The following is a 17,351-nucleotide window of genomic DNA, read 5'->3' on the forward strand; positions in this document are numbered from 1 at the left end:
CGATGATTTTTCTTAAGTTAAGTAAGATTTACGGTTTCAAATGATGCCCCTTTCTTTCCCTTATTCTTTAACCCCATCCCTAGTCGTAGATCACTCGGCTTAACTATCCTTAGTTAAGGCGGGCTGTGACATTTATTACACATCGTTCTCTTAAAAAATTAATTTTAGCTCTCTCTAAACTAATTTTTATGCATACCCCTGCATATATGCATATAGATACTAATAAAATTATGATTTGAATACTAAATATACATTTAGATTCCAACATAAGTACTGTCTCATAATCTATATATTTATTAAAGCAAAATAAATCCAATTTTATGTGGGGCCATATAATTACTCCAATATAACATTCTTAATTTTTTCTAAATTTTAAATCAATTTCCATATCTAAAAAATATTTATGCTTGCATTTTATTTTATTATATAATATTAGTTTAAGTTTATCACTTCATACTCATAAATATATATATATATATATATATATATATATATATATATATATAATACGTTTGTATATAGATGTTTTAAACAATTAACTATATATATATATATACACAAAAATTTGCGTACACTCGGGCCGTACCCGACCCTATTTCTGACCCGGATCCGATCCAACTGGACTATCCTACCCGAATGTCAAGTGTTAGTGTTATTTCGATATAATGTTAGTGTCATTTACATGTAGTGTTAGTGTCATTTCAATATAATATTTGTGTCATTTTACACGTAGTGTTAGTGTCATTTCAATAGAGTGTTAGTGTCATTTTTGAAATAGTGTCATTTGTAAAACAAAATAGTGTTAGTGTCATTTTCGAAATAGTGTCATTTGTAAAACAAAACAGTGTTAGTGTCATTCCAAGATCGTGTTAGTGTTAGTGTCATTTCAAGAAAAAATGGGTCAGGATAGTCCAACTGGGTAAGGATCCGGGTCGGGTACAACCTGGGTGTACAGGAGACCACCTCATATATATATATATATATATATATATATATATATATATATGCAAATAGTTTTAATTTACTAATTTAAATGTAAGATATAATAATGAGTAAAATTTTGAAGTAGCCAAAATGAAGCATAAAACACAATTTATGGCCACACATTGAAAAAACACAAATTTTGGCCATTTTTATTGATTTGGACGTTTTTGCCCTTAATGAGGCGGACTGGGTAAGATCAGGCACGCGGGTCGCGTGCCGGGTCGGGTTAGGCACTTATGGCACTATTAGTGCCATAAGTGCCATCGAAAATCCAAAATAAAACCAAGTAAAATAGTCATTTTAGCACTTATCGCACTATTAGTGCCATAAGTGCCAACGAAATTCAAAATAAAACTAAGTAAAATGGTCATCAACACAAATACAGAAACAACAACATTATTTAAACCCTAAATGGAACATCTAAACCCTAAATGGATAATTTAAACCCTAAATGGAACATCTAAACCCCAAATGAATAATCTAAACCCTAAATGGAATATCTAAACCTTAGGGGGAAGTGTGCACTTATGGCACTATTAGTGCCATAAGTGCCATACGTGCAGCACAGATCAGATCAGATCTGTCGATGGCTGAAATCGAAGGAGGCGGAGATCAGATCTGCCGATGGAGGAGGCGGCGCAACGATCAGATCAGATCAGATCCACCGCCGCTGCCGAGGGAGGAGGGAAGCACGCCGCCGGAATTAGAATCACGATCGATTTCTACCAATTTCTGCTCTTCATCGACGTGGAAGAGAGAGTGAGAGAGGAGGGAAGCACGCCGCCGGAATTAGAATCTCGACCGATTTCTACCGTTCATCATTGACGCGGAAGAGAGAGAGAGCGCGAGAGAAAGAGAGTAGGGAAGCTTGGATCACACGTACTGTACTGGGTTGGAGATGGATTCAAGTTAAAAGGGTAAGTTAGTCATACCACCCAAAAAATGGCCAAAATTTAATTTTTTTCAATTGAGGGCTAAAAATTGAGTTTGTAAGCTCAATAGGGCCATCCGACCCTATTGTTTCTATAATAATTGTTAGATATTTAATGATTTTTTAAGACATGTAAGCAAAATAAATCTTATCCTATGTGGCGTTATATAATCACTCCATTCTAATTTTTCTCAATTATCATTCATTCTTTTTTTTTTCTAAAATCATTAATCAATTTGCATATCTAAAAATCATTATAAAATGAGAATAATATCACTCCATGCTAATTTTTCTCAATTCTCATTCATTCTTATTTTTTTCTAAATTTTTAATTAATTGTATATCTAAAAACAATTAAATATCTAAAAATTATTATAAAATGAGAATAAAATAATTGAGTGTCACTACAAGAACTCAACATATAAAACAAATATTCCCTTAATTACGATAGTGTTCATTCTAATTTGAGGTGTTTGACTTATAGGCTTATTTTGGAAATCTAATAAGCTCTACCATTTAATCTTATTTAATAAGAAGTTTTAAAATTTTATAAAATTTAAAGTTGTAGAAGTTTATAAATCGTCAAAATATTTTGATAATTGAATTTGTACTCTAGATAGTGAATGATATATGTTGAAAATTATCACAAAATATAGTAAAGTTATTTTTACAAATTAACTGTTGCTCATAAAATCATTAAAAAAATATTGTTGTAATAATTCTTGATTTCGAGGATGTCAAAACCAAAATCTTCAATTCTCTAATCAATCTCTACTTCTAATCAAACTCCACCCACCTACTAAAAAATTTATAAAAACAAATTGTTATTTTATTGTTTCATCTTATTATGAATTTACATATATTTTATGTTTTTCAATTGTTATTTAATTGTTTTATCTTATCATGAGTTTAAGTTGAGAATGGATTAAAATTACTTTTTTAATCGGGTTTGACAAGGGTAAAAATATATAAATGTTAAATGAGTGTATAGATTGTATAGCTTTTATTATTTGTACTATCTATTATTAACACGTACATATAGATGTTCATGAATCCACGTTTATTTTTTCGGGTGACTTCACTAATGGTAAAATCTAAATAAAAGATTATATACATGCTTATGTGAAATTTTCTATATTGATAATATTTTACTATTTACTATTTATTGTAAATGATTATTTTGAAATGTTCCGAGTGTTAGTTGAGATGGATAATTAATTATCGTAACAATTTATATGGATGATTTAGAGATATTCGATAAATTTAAATATAGTCAAGTAATTATGAATATTACTATTATAAATTTAAAATGAGAAAGAGTAGCAAAATTATTTTTAATTAGATATTTCAAAGTTAAAATTATTAATAAAATTTATATATAATAATTAATTTCCGTCAAATTTAGTCTTGTCTAGTAAAACGATATCGCACAAATCTCTTCTTTTCTTTTGCCTCTTCCCTCCTCGTCATCTCCTCCTTTTGGATCCGACACTTCCTGAAAAAGTATTTATGGATTTTTCTCACTAAATTTTTAGGTGATTTCTAGGGAAGGAAAAAGACGAGAGTCTGAATTTTGAAGTCATGGTATTACTCTATAATGTCATAAATTTGTGTTGGCAATTTGTCTTAATTTCCTTTTTCCAGTCAGTATTCATAGCAAATCCCTACTTCAATTTCAACGACTTGGCGCAACCGCAAGAAAATTTTCAACATAATTTACTATAGCTATATAGCCAACAAAATTCATTAATTACACACAAATTAAACAAGTTTCATACACAATTTCGTAAATTTTAAGGACATTTATCAATTGGAATTTGGAATACACAAGATATAACTCAACTTCATGGGTCAGTACGGCTTCGTGAATTGAGGCTTTATTTGTTTACTAGATTTGTCATCCTGTGCAATGCATATAAAATATTTTATATTTTTAATTTTAAAGTTTTATATAAATTTGAATAGCTTCATGGTTTGTAATGAACAATTAAAAATGTGACATTGATTTAATTGTTAAAAAATTATTTAACTGTAGTCATATAATAAATTAATATATATTTTATAATTTTCTATTTGAACAAGAATATTTTAGAACTATTTTATCATACTATTTATATAATATAAATGGATTTTAAAATTCATATTCCTTAAATAGTTAAAATATTATAAAAATAATAATTATTTCATTGCAAGAAGATCAAAAGAAAATGTAACATGTTTCACAATTTAAACATACATAAAAAGTAGTATGTGTGGAAATATGTTTCACCACCAAAATCCATTCATATAATATATAGATATACATTTTATGTTGTATTTATTAAAATATACTTCCTTTTGTAGTCATTTTATGTTAAAATGATAAGTATTCCCCTAATGGTCTCCATTTACTTTTTAACTTATTCAAAACATAAATAAATATTTATATATAAAAAAAAAACCTCAAATTATGGGGGAGAAAAAAACGGTAGTTTCAAATTTAAAGAATGAAATTAGCCGTTTCTCTTTCTTGTGAAAGTTTCGAAAAAGTGAAAGTTGGTCATATTAAAATTCTTCTTTCATTATCAATATATTCTCCTTTTGTTTTAAGCACGAGAGTATTCACTGAACACATGCGTAATAGGCGATTTTTAAATAATATTAAGCGTAAGATAGGGAACGAAAGGGGCACAAAATTTTGGGAGCATTGGTGGAAGAGCACAAGACCTCTTAAGCTTGAATTCCCTAGACTATTTCAATTGAGTGCAAATAAGGAGGCAACAATTAGTGAGTACAAAAAGTGGGAGAATGGAGGGTTGGTTTGGGAGTTGAAGTGGAGGCGGGACCTCTTCCAGCGAGAAATCGAGGCTACTAACGAGCTGCTTTCTTTTATCTCTAGTGTTGTTCTTGTTGCAGGGAATGATGATGGGCGGTGTTGGAGTGCAGCCAAGAATGAAACCTTTTCAACAAAATCGGCATACGAGCTCATCAAGGCCACAAGGATACAAGATTTGACACCGCATCCAAAAAAGGATTTGATTGCCACTACTACAAAAATGCACACACATAACACTTCATACATAACGGTTTTTTCTAAAAACCGTTATGTATGTGCGCATTTTTGGAAAAGATAACGTGACGAAAAACCGTTATCTATGTAGTGTTGTCTAAATGCTTAGATAACGGTTTGAGTTAAACCGTTAAGTTTGAGCGTTATCTATTAGTTACATACATAACGGTATTACAAAACCGTTAAGCCGACCGTTATCTATGATCATCTTTTTATAACGGTTATTCCGACATTACGAAAAACGTTATATATGAGTATTATTTATAACGGTTTATTAAACCGTTATGTATAAGCGCTTTGAAAACTGTTATGTATAAACATTATTTTTAATTTTTTTTATTATATTATATTTAAAAATAAAAACTAAATTGATCATTCTATAATATGAATCTATTTGTAAATACAGACTTTAAAAAATTAAAACTCATAATTTTTTTTTTCATTAAGTATCATATATATAAAATCTAAAAATATTATTAAAAACCTAAATATCAAGAATTGATTAATAATTAATAATAAAAGTGAAACAAATGAAAAAAAAATTGAGTAAACAAAGATTCACCCTATAACCTTTACGCACCAAAATAAAGAAACACACAACAGCTAAGTCCCGCTCAAATTTTCACACCTAAGTATTCCCTCTCAAATTTTCACTCCTAAGTATCAATTCCCTCTTAAAAGAGGAAAACACAGCAGCTTCGCACCGCCACCTGCCGCCCCACCCGACCGTCGCGCCACCTGACGTCCCACCCCACCCCACCGTCTCTCCACCTGCCGTCCTACCCCACCCCACCGTCGCACCACCGGTCGTCCCACCCCACTATCGCACAACTGACGCCTCCGCCACCAAGCCCTCCGCAGCGCCGTCCTCTGACTCCCTCTGCTGTCGTCGACGACGAGGTCAGCGTTTCAGGTGAATTTTTTTACAATCCTCTCTGTGTCTCTGCATATTTCTCTTCTTACTTATTGTTTGGATATAGAGAGAGAAGGGCTTCGAAAGAGGAAGTAACTATATCAGCCACCACGAACAGAGTTGGGCGGAGGAATAACAGTGGTCGTCGGAAAAAGAAAAAAACAGGTAATTCTTTAGAGCAATTTCTTGAATTTGAGCACCTTTTCTCTCTGTATCTGCGATTAATCATGAGGGTTTGAGGTGAAGAATTGATTTTTTGTTGGGAAAGGGCTCTGATTTGTGTTGAAAAGACTCATTTTTTACCTTTGATTTTGAGGGTTTTGCCTGTACTTGATAATGGGGGTTTTGCATGTACTTTGATTTTGAAGAATTGTTTTTTGTTGGGTAAAGGATCTGAATTTCATTTTTTCTTTTTCACTTGCCAATTTGTACCGATTTAGCAGCCCCTATAACTCGATTTTATACTCGCGTGTTGGGTTTTCACACCTTGTCCAACCGGACATTTACTGATTTGGTTTTAAGGACTTGTTTTCACTAATTGAAATCACCTTCGTGTCTCGAAGATACAACTATTGAACCACGAAAGAAGGTATAAATACATACTTGGATACGAATATGATTATTGACACAATAATTAATATACTTATTTGACAGATTGATGGTCTAACCATGTTATCTCTTTATTTGTGTTATTTTTTTTTTCCTCAGTTCCAATTAAAATTTTGATATACTAAAACATTTTTTTTTCCTATCATGGTTAGCTTCTTCGTGCATGATCATACTGTATTTAACTTAAATGAGAGTTTAGAGTTGAAAGTGTATGGTTGACTTGTAGGGTAATCTGGATGATTTTTTCTTTCTCCAAACTCTTTGTTTTTGGCCCTTTGTTTACTGCATAATGATACTTTAAATTTGATTATGTAGGAAATATGCACTTGATAGTTTTTCATATATGAATCAAACTTTCCTCGATCTATTTATAATTGGATCAAAACATGTTAACAGCAATGAGGCTAGCCTCGATAATTCGAGTCTTTTCAGCCATATGCTTTGCCATAACGTCAGCTCTTGCAGTATCTTTTCGAAGACTAACTGTCAAGAAAAGTGTGGAAAAGTAACCATTCCCTATCCTTTTGGAATTGGTTCCAAATGCAGTGCAAATCCCTTTTTCACTGTCATCTGTCAAAATTCAACAATTCCTCCACGGCCGTTCTTGAGCAGCATCAATTTGGAGATATTAAATATTTCTTTGGATGGTGTAGTGATAGTAAATCTGCATGTGTCGCCTATGAACTGCTCTGATGAGCCGAGAACAGAATTGATAAATTGATTATTACTCTGAGTACTTTAGTATTACTATTCTTAATGATTGTAATTTGAAGGAGTTGGTCTTATTTATAATATGTCAAGTAAGCATGATGTTTGCCGTATATTAGCCTCTCCTCATATTGAGATTTGGTGGTGTTTAAAGTCTGCATTTCACAGTATATTTGCTATAAATGAGGGTTACGAACACCTCCATATTGCAGAATCTAGAATTGCAAGTTCGTTTTCTTTTCTTCTTTTTCTAATTGGTTGTTTCTCATCCTTGAGATTTGGGTGTACCCAACTTATCCCCTGTTTAGTTCTTTTTAGTTTTCTAATTGTCTAGTAGTATTTTGTTAGAACCTCACATTTACAAGGATATGAGATTTTCAGTTTACTCCATGACTTGAAGAATGACTCTATATTTTTTGAATTTAATTATTATTTTCATTTGTATTGTTTTAGGTTGGAAGGTAAACGGTGATAGAGAAATTGGCGCAGAGATTAGCTTGAAGGTTAGTTTTATATCCTCTTGCTTTTAGTTTTGCACCATGGCTCAACTGGCAGCCATGGTTATGTAAATATCATATATAGATAAACATGTATCTAGGTGCTTTTAGTTTTGCACCATAGCTCAACTGGTAGCCATGGTTATGTAAATATCATAGATAAGCATGTATCTAGGTAGTCAATATGGAGAGTAGGTTGGGGAATGGCTTGTTCCATTCCATTTGTTGTTGTGGCGATGGCTTGGAGCCGATTATATGTGGTATGTGTGTTTGTGTTGTGTGTTTTGATGCTTACCATTTAGTTTAGTTTGAAGATTTATCATGAATCATGATCTTTTAATAGACTACAGTTTGTTGTCGAAGAAACTGACAGAACGAGCATGTAAGCCTAAGTCAATATTTTAGGGTAATGAGGCCTAGCTTTTGAAATGTTCATGAAATCTCTAGCTCAAAATCATAATAAAATATCTAAATCACAAGTTTATAAGTTTTACAATAATCAAAGTTTAAGTTGAAAAGAGTTAATGAGTTTATAGGTCTTAAATTTTGGAACTGAACCGAGAGAGGCTGAGAAAGCTGTTGTCAAAGCGAGGAGATGGACGATGGCTTCTGCCCATTTCTCTTGACTTGTCATGCAAAGTTATATATACTTGAATATATAATAAAGATTAGGTGATGCATTTAATAACGGGGAGTAGGATCTGTTGTGATGCTCTACAAGAACTTGCTTAATAAATTGATTATTGCTATCTTCCAACTGTTCTTGTAATTTAGCAAAAGAGGTTCTAGAGAATTGCACTCCTGTTAAAATGTACATCACAAATTTCTCCTCAATTTATCAAAAAACAGGTACTTAGCGATATTAAATATCTTAAGTTCTTTTGATGGATAATGTTGGCTACTGTTATCTGTGGAAATTTAAATTCTTGTTCAATCCTCTGTTTGGCTTGGCATTAGTTACTTTATCTGGGGGAGCAGATAACGCAGCCTTACCTATTTATTAATGTAATAATTGTAGGGCCCTACACAACCTGATGATAAGCAATGTGGCTACTTTGTGATGAGGTTTATGAGAGATATTATCGAAGGGTCTCAAAATACGGCAGCCTCAACTTTTCACTTGTCATCACTGGTATTGTTATATACATTATACTTTAATATTGTTTAACGTAGTATTAGTAGTTATTAATAAAATATATTGGTGATTGTTTGTATTCGTAGTTTAAGGGTGTTACTACTTATTCTCAAAACCAACTGAATGAGGTTCGTGAAGAATGGGCAAGGTGTCTGATTAAGAATGCATTGGCTGGAATGTTATGTACTCCCTCCGTCCCAGCTGAAATGTCTTGTTTCTTTTCGGCACGGAGATTAAGAAATGTGTATAAAGTAGATAAAGTGGGTTGGTGGAAATTATTTAAATATTAAGTACAGAGAGAGAGTGTATTGCCAAAAAATGAAACATGACATTTCAAGTAGGACAACCCAAAAAGGAAAACAGGACATTTCAGCTGGGACGGAGGGAGTATAACATTATACATAACGGATTATCAAGCGTTATGTATTTATTATCACCGTTATGTATAATGTAATAGATAACGGCTATATCTCCGTTATGTATAAATTTCACATACATTACACCACTATACATTACAGATGTTTTTACACATACATAACGGATAAAATCCGTTATGTATGAGCGCTTCTGGCGTAGTGTGCCAAAGTGTGGGTTACACCCGCACCACAGAAAGTGAGAGTTACGGCATGGAGAGCGTTGAGGAATAGATTGCTGACCTGCGACAATTTGGTGAAGAGGAAAATTCAGCTATAGGAGTCGAGGAGGTAATGTGTAATGCGTGCTTCCATCAAGTTGAGTTTGCAAATCACTGGTTCTTGACATGCCCAAAAGCGTACGTAATTTGGAACAGAATATATCAGTGGCTGGGCATCACCGATGTGAGACAGCATTGTGTCGTCGCACACCTGGAATCTTTCGCACATTTGGGCAGGAGTAAAAGGAGTCGGAAATTCCTAACGGCACTTTGGATGTGCACCATTTAGCTGATGTGGAAGTGGCGCAATGAGAGCAAATTCGAAGGCAACACCGGAGACATAAGAGCATGATCGGGGAGCTCAAAGTAAGAATGTGGAGCTGGATTAAAACTTTTGGTCTGATAGATAATGATATTAGTTTCTCCTCTTAGTTTGCAGGAGAAATTCATACTTTTGTACTCTAAACTCTTGTCGGTACCTCTGGTACATTGGTGATTTATAAAAGCCATTTTCTGATAAAAATAAAAAAAATAAAAATTCACTGAACACATGCATGCTTATATATAAATTGTAAATTATCATGCCATTTCAACAATACAACAAAGGGGTTTATAGCTAAAAAGACTTAAGATTACTAAATTCTTTTGTGCATCTAAAATTTGTCTGATTATATATAATAAATTATTTTATAATCTATCATATTTGAGGTTGTGTACCAAAGAGGTGCCCACTTTTCATGCACAGACACTTGACCAACCCGTTCGGCTACGTACTCACAGTCATTTAGTGTACATTAATCCTAGCAGTATAGCTATCCGTTCAAGATTCAATTTCGATTAAAATTGAAAAAGTTAATGCAGATAGATATCATACACAAATATTAAAATATTTATAGCAAGACAATAATTAAAATATTTTCTGTCCAAATGCTTTTGAAAAAATATAAATGTGTAAATGTAATTTTTAACTTTGTTTAATATTAAAAAAAAAACCCCACCTAGTTACAAAGTTTGCTAGCAGGTGCAGTGAATTTTCATCCTAGCATTCACTTCTACACTTGCATCTGAAAACAAAAGCTAATTTTTAATTCATGAGAAACGTGTGATTTATCCATGCAGTGTATATTTATCAAATAATTATTATATTAAAATAATAATTGAAACAATTATGTAAATATAGTCCAAAATATAGGACTACTAATAAAATTAAATTAAAGGCACAGCCGCACAAGTATTGGATTGGATTAATTATTCAAATTAATAGCTGATTTAGGACTTTGTAGTCCATGCACTTAATAATCCAATCTAAATTAATCCACAACCTGAGACAATTAAGTTGAATTAATCAATTAATTAATCCAAAATTTATTAATAAAACTGGTCCTAATTTTGTGCCTTAGGAAATAATAATACCATTATAGCCAATTTAATTAATAAAACCGGTCCAAATTATTTAAACTAAATGAAAGCCCAGCAAAATTATTATTGGGTCAATAAATATATAATAACAAGCCCAGTTATTAATATAATAAGTAAACCCAAAGCTAAAAGAAATAAAATAGGATGGGCCCAAACTGTCTCTCTCTCTCTCTTCCATCTCTCTCCATCTGCACTCTATCTCGACAGATACACACACGCACAAATCTTCTTCACCTTCGGTGATTGTGAAGTCGCCGCCGTCGTCTTCCTGTTGAATTCGCCGGGACGCCGTCGTAAGCCGCCGCCATCCCTTCGCCTCTCTCTATCTCCATCACTTTTACTCTCTCTCGTTCTCTCGACAATACACGCAATAGCCCTAAATCCCCCCTCCCCATTCCCCTTTTTCGAACTTGCCGCTGCTGCTACGAATCCGGTGAGCGGCCTACGCCCCGCCGCGTCTCCTTCGCTGAGAATCGCCACGCCGCCGCTCCTTCTCCTTCGCCTTCTCTCTTTGGCTGGTCGGCGGTGTATGGTGTGGTCGTGGATTTCGACCTCTGCGTTCAACAACCACCGCCGCTGTCTCTTCCTTTGATTGGAGCCCAGGGCTCTCCTCGACCCGGACAGCAGCCATGACCGCTGCCAAGCGCACAACTCCGACGCCACCGACGCGCCTCTTCCTCTGATACTCCGGACGGATAGCACCAGTGAGGAGAGCCGCACCGCCGCCGCTTCTGGGGACTGCCGCTACGCGCGCAGCTACGGCAAAACAGGGCAGCAACAAGGAGCCACTCCCACTGCCGCTTCTCTCCACGCTCGACGCGATCAGAGCAACGGAACAGGGCTGTACCACCCTCGACTCCCGACTCGACAAGTTTCAACGGCGTACACAAGTTCAAAATTCAATTTGTGCTACAAGATTGTAAGATGCTAGTTTTCCTGTTATTCATAATTTTAGTGAATTCTGATTTCAAGTTGTTGATAAGATGCTATTTTTCCTGTTATGCATGTGTTTATTCTCCTTCTGTAACTATATGTTGTTGTTTAGGAATAAGTTTTGGTTATGCCATGCTGAGTTCTCTACATTTTAAAAGAAAAAGAAAAAAAGCATGGTTCGAACAAAATACAAGATTGAGTCTTAGAGTAAAACCTTGATGAGGTGATCTGGGGTTATGATTCTGCAAGTTGATGAGAGGAAAGGCTCTGCCAGTGGAGTTCAGTTAGAGGCTGCCCATTTTTTTTTTTTTTTTTGGGTGGTGAATCTGTGGTGACATTGAGAATGAATGGATTTCTATTGATATGTTAAGTGCAGAATGGGAAAGGGAGAGAATTGTGTTTGTATGCTGAAGGTATGGGTGTGTTTGTGTAAAGGTGTTGTACTTGAGGCATGGAGATATGTAAGAGAGGGTGTGGAGTAAGCAATACGTATATCTCTGAATGTGTGATTGTTTTAGTAGATAGCTAACTTGATATTGTGTTTTTTATGAAATGCAGAATTGTGGGAATAATATTTAGTTATGTCAATGCAGATTGTTTTAAACAGAGTATAGATAAAATAATTCATCGAGATTTTGTACCAATTGTTTCATCTATAGATTTTGCAGCTCAGTCTGTAAGTTGGTTAGTCATCATTGGTGGTTCTGTTATGATGCATTAGTTTACACAATGAGGAGGAAAACTGATATTCTGATTGTGGTCTTTCTTCACCCGTATAAAGTGATGCGTTTGAAATATAAGAACTCTTTGTTTTTTCAGGATTCTCCCTTGTAAATGAAGGTCCATGGACTCTGGCCTTGGTTCTGGGGCAAGGGATTGTTCTGAGGATGACATTGTAGGGGTAGGTGATCCTACTGCAGTAGTGGATGCCTGTATAAATCAGATAGGTGAGGTTTCAAGCTTCCTGTATGATGATGAGGAGGTCTTTGTTCATGAAGATGCATCGTTGAGTCGCGAAGCTTCTTCTACTGAGAAAGATGGTATGGATGTAGATAGAGAGAGCACATATAGCTGCCTTAATTCTTCTTCATCAGAGGAAAAAAGTTTTGACAGTGATGGTAAACATGAGTCTGCCAGCCAAAATGGTTGTTTAAACAATGATGCTGAGTGTCAGAGTCCTAAGGCATGCATCAGTGGCAATAATGGGCCAGATATTTTGGGCGAGCAAGATGACCGTAGTCCTGGTATTTCCTCTGACGATCAGCTGGGAATGGATGCTGATGATAAACAAGTTTCTATAGCTGAAACCCCTTCTAATGCCTCGTCTGGATCCATTAAAGATGAAGCTGAAGAGTACATAGTGCCGGAACTTGGGGTGGAGTTTGAATCTGAAGAGCATGCATACAAGTGTTACAATAGATATGCTCTGATGGAAGGTTTCAGCATCCGAAAAGATTTTGTGAATAAAAGTAAGGTTACTGGCTTGGTAGTATCGAGAAGGTACACCTGCCACAGACAAGGCTATGGATCCAGCAAGCGTGATATGAACATGAAACCCCGGAAAGAAACAAGAACTGGTTGTCAGGCTCACATGACCATTACGCGTCAAACAAATGGGAAATATCGTGTCATCCATTTCGAGACAAGGCACAATCATGAGTTTGTGACACCATTCACAGCCCATTTGTTACCATCACAGAAGAGGATATCCTTTGTTGAGGCTGTTGAGGCCGAATCAGCTGCTGCTCCGGTGCCAGATGGGGTCCCAAAGCTGGGGATGGGGTTTGATTCGGAAGATCATGCTTATGAATTCTACAATGCATATGCTGGGCGACTGGGTTTCAGTATTCGGAAGGATTACGTGAACAGGAGTAAAGTAGATGGAGCTGTGGCATCTAGGAGGTATACTTGTTTCAGAGAAGGCTATAGGCAGAACGACAAAAGAGGTTCAAAAGTGAAGAGACCACGAAAGGAAACCAGAGTTGGGTGCATGGCACAGTTAGTCATTTCTCGTCAGGCTGATGGTAGGTACCGTGTCACTCACTTTGAAGAACGCCACAATCACGAGCTTGTACCAGCATGTAAAGTTCGCACACTGCGATCACAGAGGAGGTCTTTGACAAATCAAATTGTGGAATCCCAGTGCATCCGGAGCTTCTGATATGCCGCCAAAGTCAGTTGCTGAGTTGTTATTAGCAGGAGCGGGAGGTCAGGACGATCCCATTTTTGATCCTATAGATCACGAGATGAATCTTACATCCAAACGAGCTTGGAACATGATGCAGGAAGAAGCTGAAAGTTTCCACCGGTATTTCCAGAACAAGAAACTGAAGGATCCGTCTTTTGTTTATGCTGTACAGCTTGATGTTGAAGAGGAAATGACCAATTTCTTCTGGGCTGATGAGAAGATGTTGGTGGACTATGGGGATTTTGGTGATGTGGTTTGCTTTGATACAACATACCGTCTCAACAAAGATTGGCGGCCTTTAGTCCTGTTTTTTGGAATAAATAATCATAAGCAGATACTGGTCTTCGGTGCTGGATTTCTTTACGATAACACAGCCCAGTCTCTTAAATGGATACTGAGAACCTTCATAAAAGCAATGTCTGGAAAAACCCCAAAGACTATCCTCTCTGATAAAAATGCTATTTTATCAGAAGTAATAAGCTCTGAATTGCCTGAAACTCAACACAGGTTATGCACATGGCAAATATATCAAAATGCGCTCAAACATCTCAATGAAGTAGTCGTCAGCTCAGATTCTTTTTCCAGTGATTTATGTGGCTGCTTTCTCCACCTGGATGAGGAAGACTTTGTTAATTCCTGGAAAGTCATGCTGGATACTTACAGTCTGTGGGAAAATGAGTGGTTGCGCGGCGTATTTGAAGAGAGAGAGAAGTGGGCTTTGCCATACAGCAAGCATATCTTTTCAGCTGACATAGAAACTGCTTTCCTCTCTGAGTGCTCTATCACTAGCCTGAAAAAGTACGTGAAGCATGAATCACATATTCTCCAGTTTGTCAAGCATTTTGGAAGGGTGGTTAACGACTGGCGCTACAAAGAGTTGGAAGCTAACTATGACATGGGTCAGCATGTGCCAAGATTGATGGGTGATGTCATAATGCTGAAGCAGGTAAGGGAAATATACACGCCCATCATCTTTAAAACGTTTCACCAAGAATACGAAATCTCTCTGAACATTGTGATCAACCAATGCATTGATGCAGTGTCCTCAGTCGAGTATAAAGTCAGTACATATGGTGAGGTTCGTCATTACACTGTTTTATACAGCTTAGAAGATGATTTAGTTGCTTGCAGTTGTATGAAGTTTGAGTCTGGAGGAATTCTGTGTAGCCATGCACTGAAAGTGCTGGACTATAGGAATATAAAGATAGTCCCTAGCCGATATATATTGAAGCGTTGGACCAGAGATGCGAGGGCGTAACATTTATTTTTCCAGCTTGTATTTTGGCAAGGAAATGTAACTATCATGTAAGAAACTATACAGTTGTAGATTGGCTGATTGTATATTTTTGTGGAAATTAATGAAGGTTTTATTGATTGGTCAGTTGACTACTGATTTTGAGAAATTTTGTTGCCTTTTTATTTGGAGTTTCTCTTTCCATTTGATTATTTGGAGTTTCTCTTTCCTTGTCTTCTCAGAATGGCGTATATGAGGTGCTCGAAGTCGTTGTCGGCCTACACTTGTTTGGGCTAGTTTAAAGTAATTAAATGTTGGTTGTAATTATATTAATCCTTAGGCCCAAATTGTGGATTAATTTAGAACTGAATTAATTAATTAAGTGGACTAATTTATTCTAAGTTGAGATTTAATTAATCGAGCTAGACCTACAGATTAATCGGGCTGTAGTTAAATAATTTGGTCAGTTTATTTAAATCCATAAGTTAAACCTGTAAGCTGGATTCATAGAATTATACGAATTATTATTTCAAAAATAATAATTTCTTGATAAATAGAAATTGCATATAAATTACACCCTTCTCATTAATTGAGAATTACCCTCGTTCCCGACATCTTATCTTTTATTCTTGTTATAAAAGTCAAGCATGGAAGTGGAAATTTGTAGAAGGATCATTGCACCCGTAGAGAAATCTTGCAAATTAATTGGTGGGCTTTCTTACGTATTAAATAAAATTTAATATTACGTTTGAATAATTATATTCTTTTCACAAGTATATGAACTAAAATATTTATAGTATTATCTTGCCATATTTTTTTTAAGATTTATGTATGATATTTATCTACATTAACTTTGCTAGTTATATAGTCGAATTTGAATCATGAGCGAATAGCTATTCTATCAAGGTTAATGTACATCTAACGACCATGAGTTCATAAGAGGACGGGCTGCTAAGTGTCCATGAGAGGTAGCCACCTCCCGGGTAGACAACTTCAAATATGATAGATATTACAAAAGAACTTATAGTGTGTTTGGCTAAGCTTATAAGCTCTAGGATCTTATAAGATATTTCAAGAGCTTATAAGATGTAGTTTCTTAAGAGCTTATAAGGTGTCAAAGTGTTTGGGTAATTATGTTTATAAGCTAGAGAGAGAATTTTTAGTTACTGAGAGAAAATCTTTGTTACAGAGAGAAAATCGAAGAAAAATGAAACTATAATGATATATGATGAAAATAAAAAATCAATAATTGAATTATTTTTTGTAAAATGAATATTGCTTATAAGATAATGAGAAAAAATAAGATGAGGTAGATGAACTTATTTGTCGGGGAGCTTATAAGCTCTTAGAGCTTATTTTGCCAAACACTTTGAAAGGACTTATAAGCTCATAAACAACTTATAAATTATTTTAAAGAACTTATAAGATCAACCAAACACCCTCTTAGTCTGATCAGATTCACAAAAAAATTTAATAAGATTAGACATTTTTAGTTAAAAACTCATTGCTCGAAAGAAGGAAAAGTATTGATTGTAGGCGGATGAAGGAGAAAGAGGATTATTTCGAGCTCAGTGGTATAAGGTACAAGGTGAGGCTTGTGTGGCTAATTAAGGGGTTTGCACGTAAAGAGGAGAGTTGACTACAATAAGATATTATTCTCTCCATTGGAACACACTTTCATCATGATGATCTTGAGCTACAGAACAACTTGGTGTCAAGACCACCTTCTTGAGTGGAGACTTGGAAAAAGAAATTTATATGCATCAGCATCAGGGATACAAGGTTTTTTTTTTCTTTTTTTGATTACATAATTAAGAAATTTAAAAATCGTGCGACAAAAAACTCGAACCCAAGACCTTAAATCTTGAATATTAACCTCCTACCGCTAGACCAACACACGCACAAAGTTAAAATCGCGTAAGGAGGATCATGTATATATATCGCCCAAGGAAATCCATATATCAGGCTTGGGATACAAGATGCTAATAATATAATTAATTATTACTCCTGTTAAATGTACACTAACAATTTTCATTCTATCGAATCATTAATTTTTACTTAAAAATTACATTTAATATTTATATTTATTTATAAAAAATATTATTTAATTTTTATGA

General features: G+C 34.9%; 2 protein-coding genes and 1 long non-coding RNA gene across 4 annotated transcripts; all 3 read left to right on the top strand.

Moving 5' to 3' along the window:
* The first annotated feature begins 4,935 nt into the window (after nucleotides 1-4,935).
* On the top strand, nucleotides 4,936-9,002 carry LOC131011780 (uncharacterized). Of its 2 annotated transcripts, none has more exons than XR_009097110.1 (5): nucleotides 4,936-5,877; nucleotides 5,945-6,042; nucleotides 7,648-7,697; nucleotides 8,710-8,823; nucleotides 8,913-9,002. It is a non-coding gene; the product is annotated as an uncharacterized LOC131011780 (long non-coding RNA). The 2 variants fall into 2 exon arrangements; XR_009097109.1 differs by having other exon boundaries at nucleotides 5,631-5,864.
* Nucleotides 9,003-11,020: 2,018 nt separating this feature from the next.
* LOC131011781 (protein FAR1-RELATED SEQUENCE 7-like) lies at nucleotides 11,021-15,403 on the top strand. The gene is made up of 2 exons (XM_057939621.1): nucleotides 11,021-11,798; nucleotides 12,632-15,403. The coding sequence occupies exon 2, from the start codon at nucleotides 12,657-12,659 to the stop codon at nucleotides 13,971-13,973; it is 1,317 nt and encodes a 438-aa protein (XP_057795604.1). The 5' UTR covers nucleotides 11,021-11,798; nucleotides 12,632-12,656; the 3' UTR covers nucleotides 13,974-15,403.
* LOC131009631 (protein FAR1-RELATED SEQUENCE 5-like) lies at nucleotides 13,975-15,258 on the top strand. The gene has a single exon (XM_057937045.1). It carries the CDS (start codon nucleotides 13,975-13,977, stop codon nucleotides 15,256-15,258), a length of 1,284 nt encoding a protein of 427 aa, XP_057793028.1.
* Nucleotides 15,404-17,351: the final 1,948 nt, after the last annotated feature.

Source organism: Salvia miltiorrhiza, chromosome 2, assembly GCF_028751815.1.
Source record: "Salvia miltiorrhiza cultivar Shanhuang (shh) chromosome 2, IMPLAD_Smil_shh, whole genome shotgun sequence".
In the NCBI taxonomy this organism is placed as follows: domain Eukaryota; kingdom Viridiplantae; phylum Streptophyta; class Magnoliopsida; order Lamiales; family Lamiaceae; genus Salvia; species Salvia miltiorrhiza.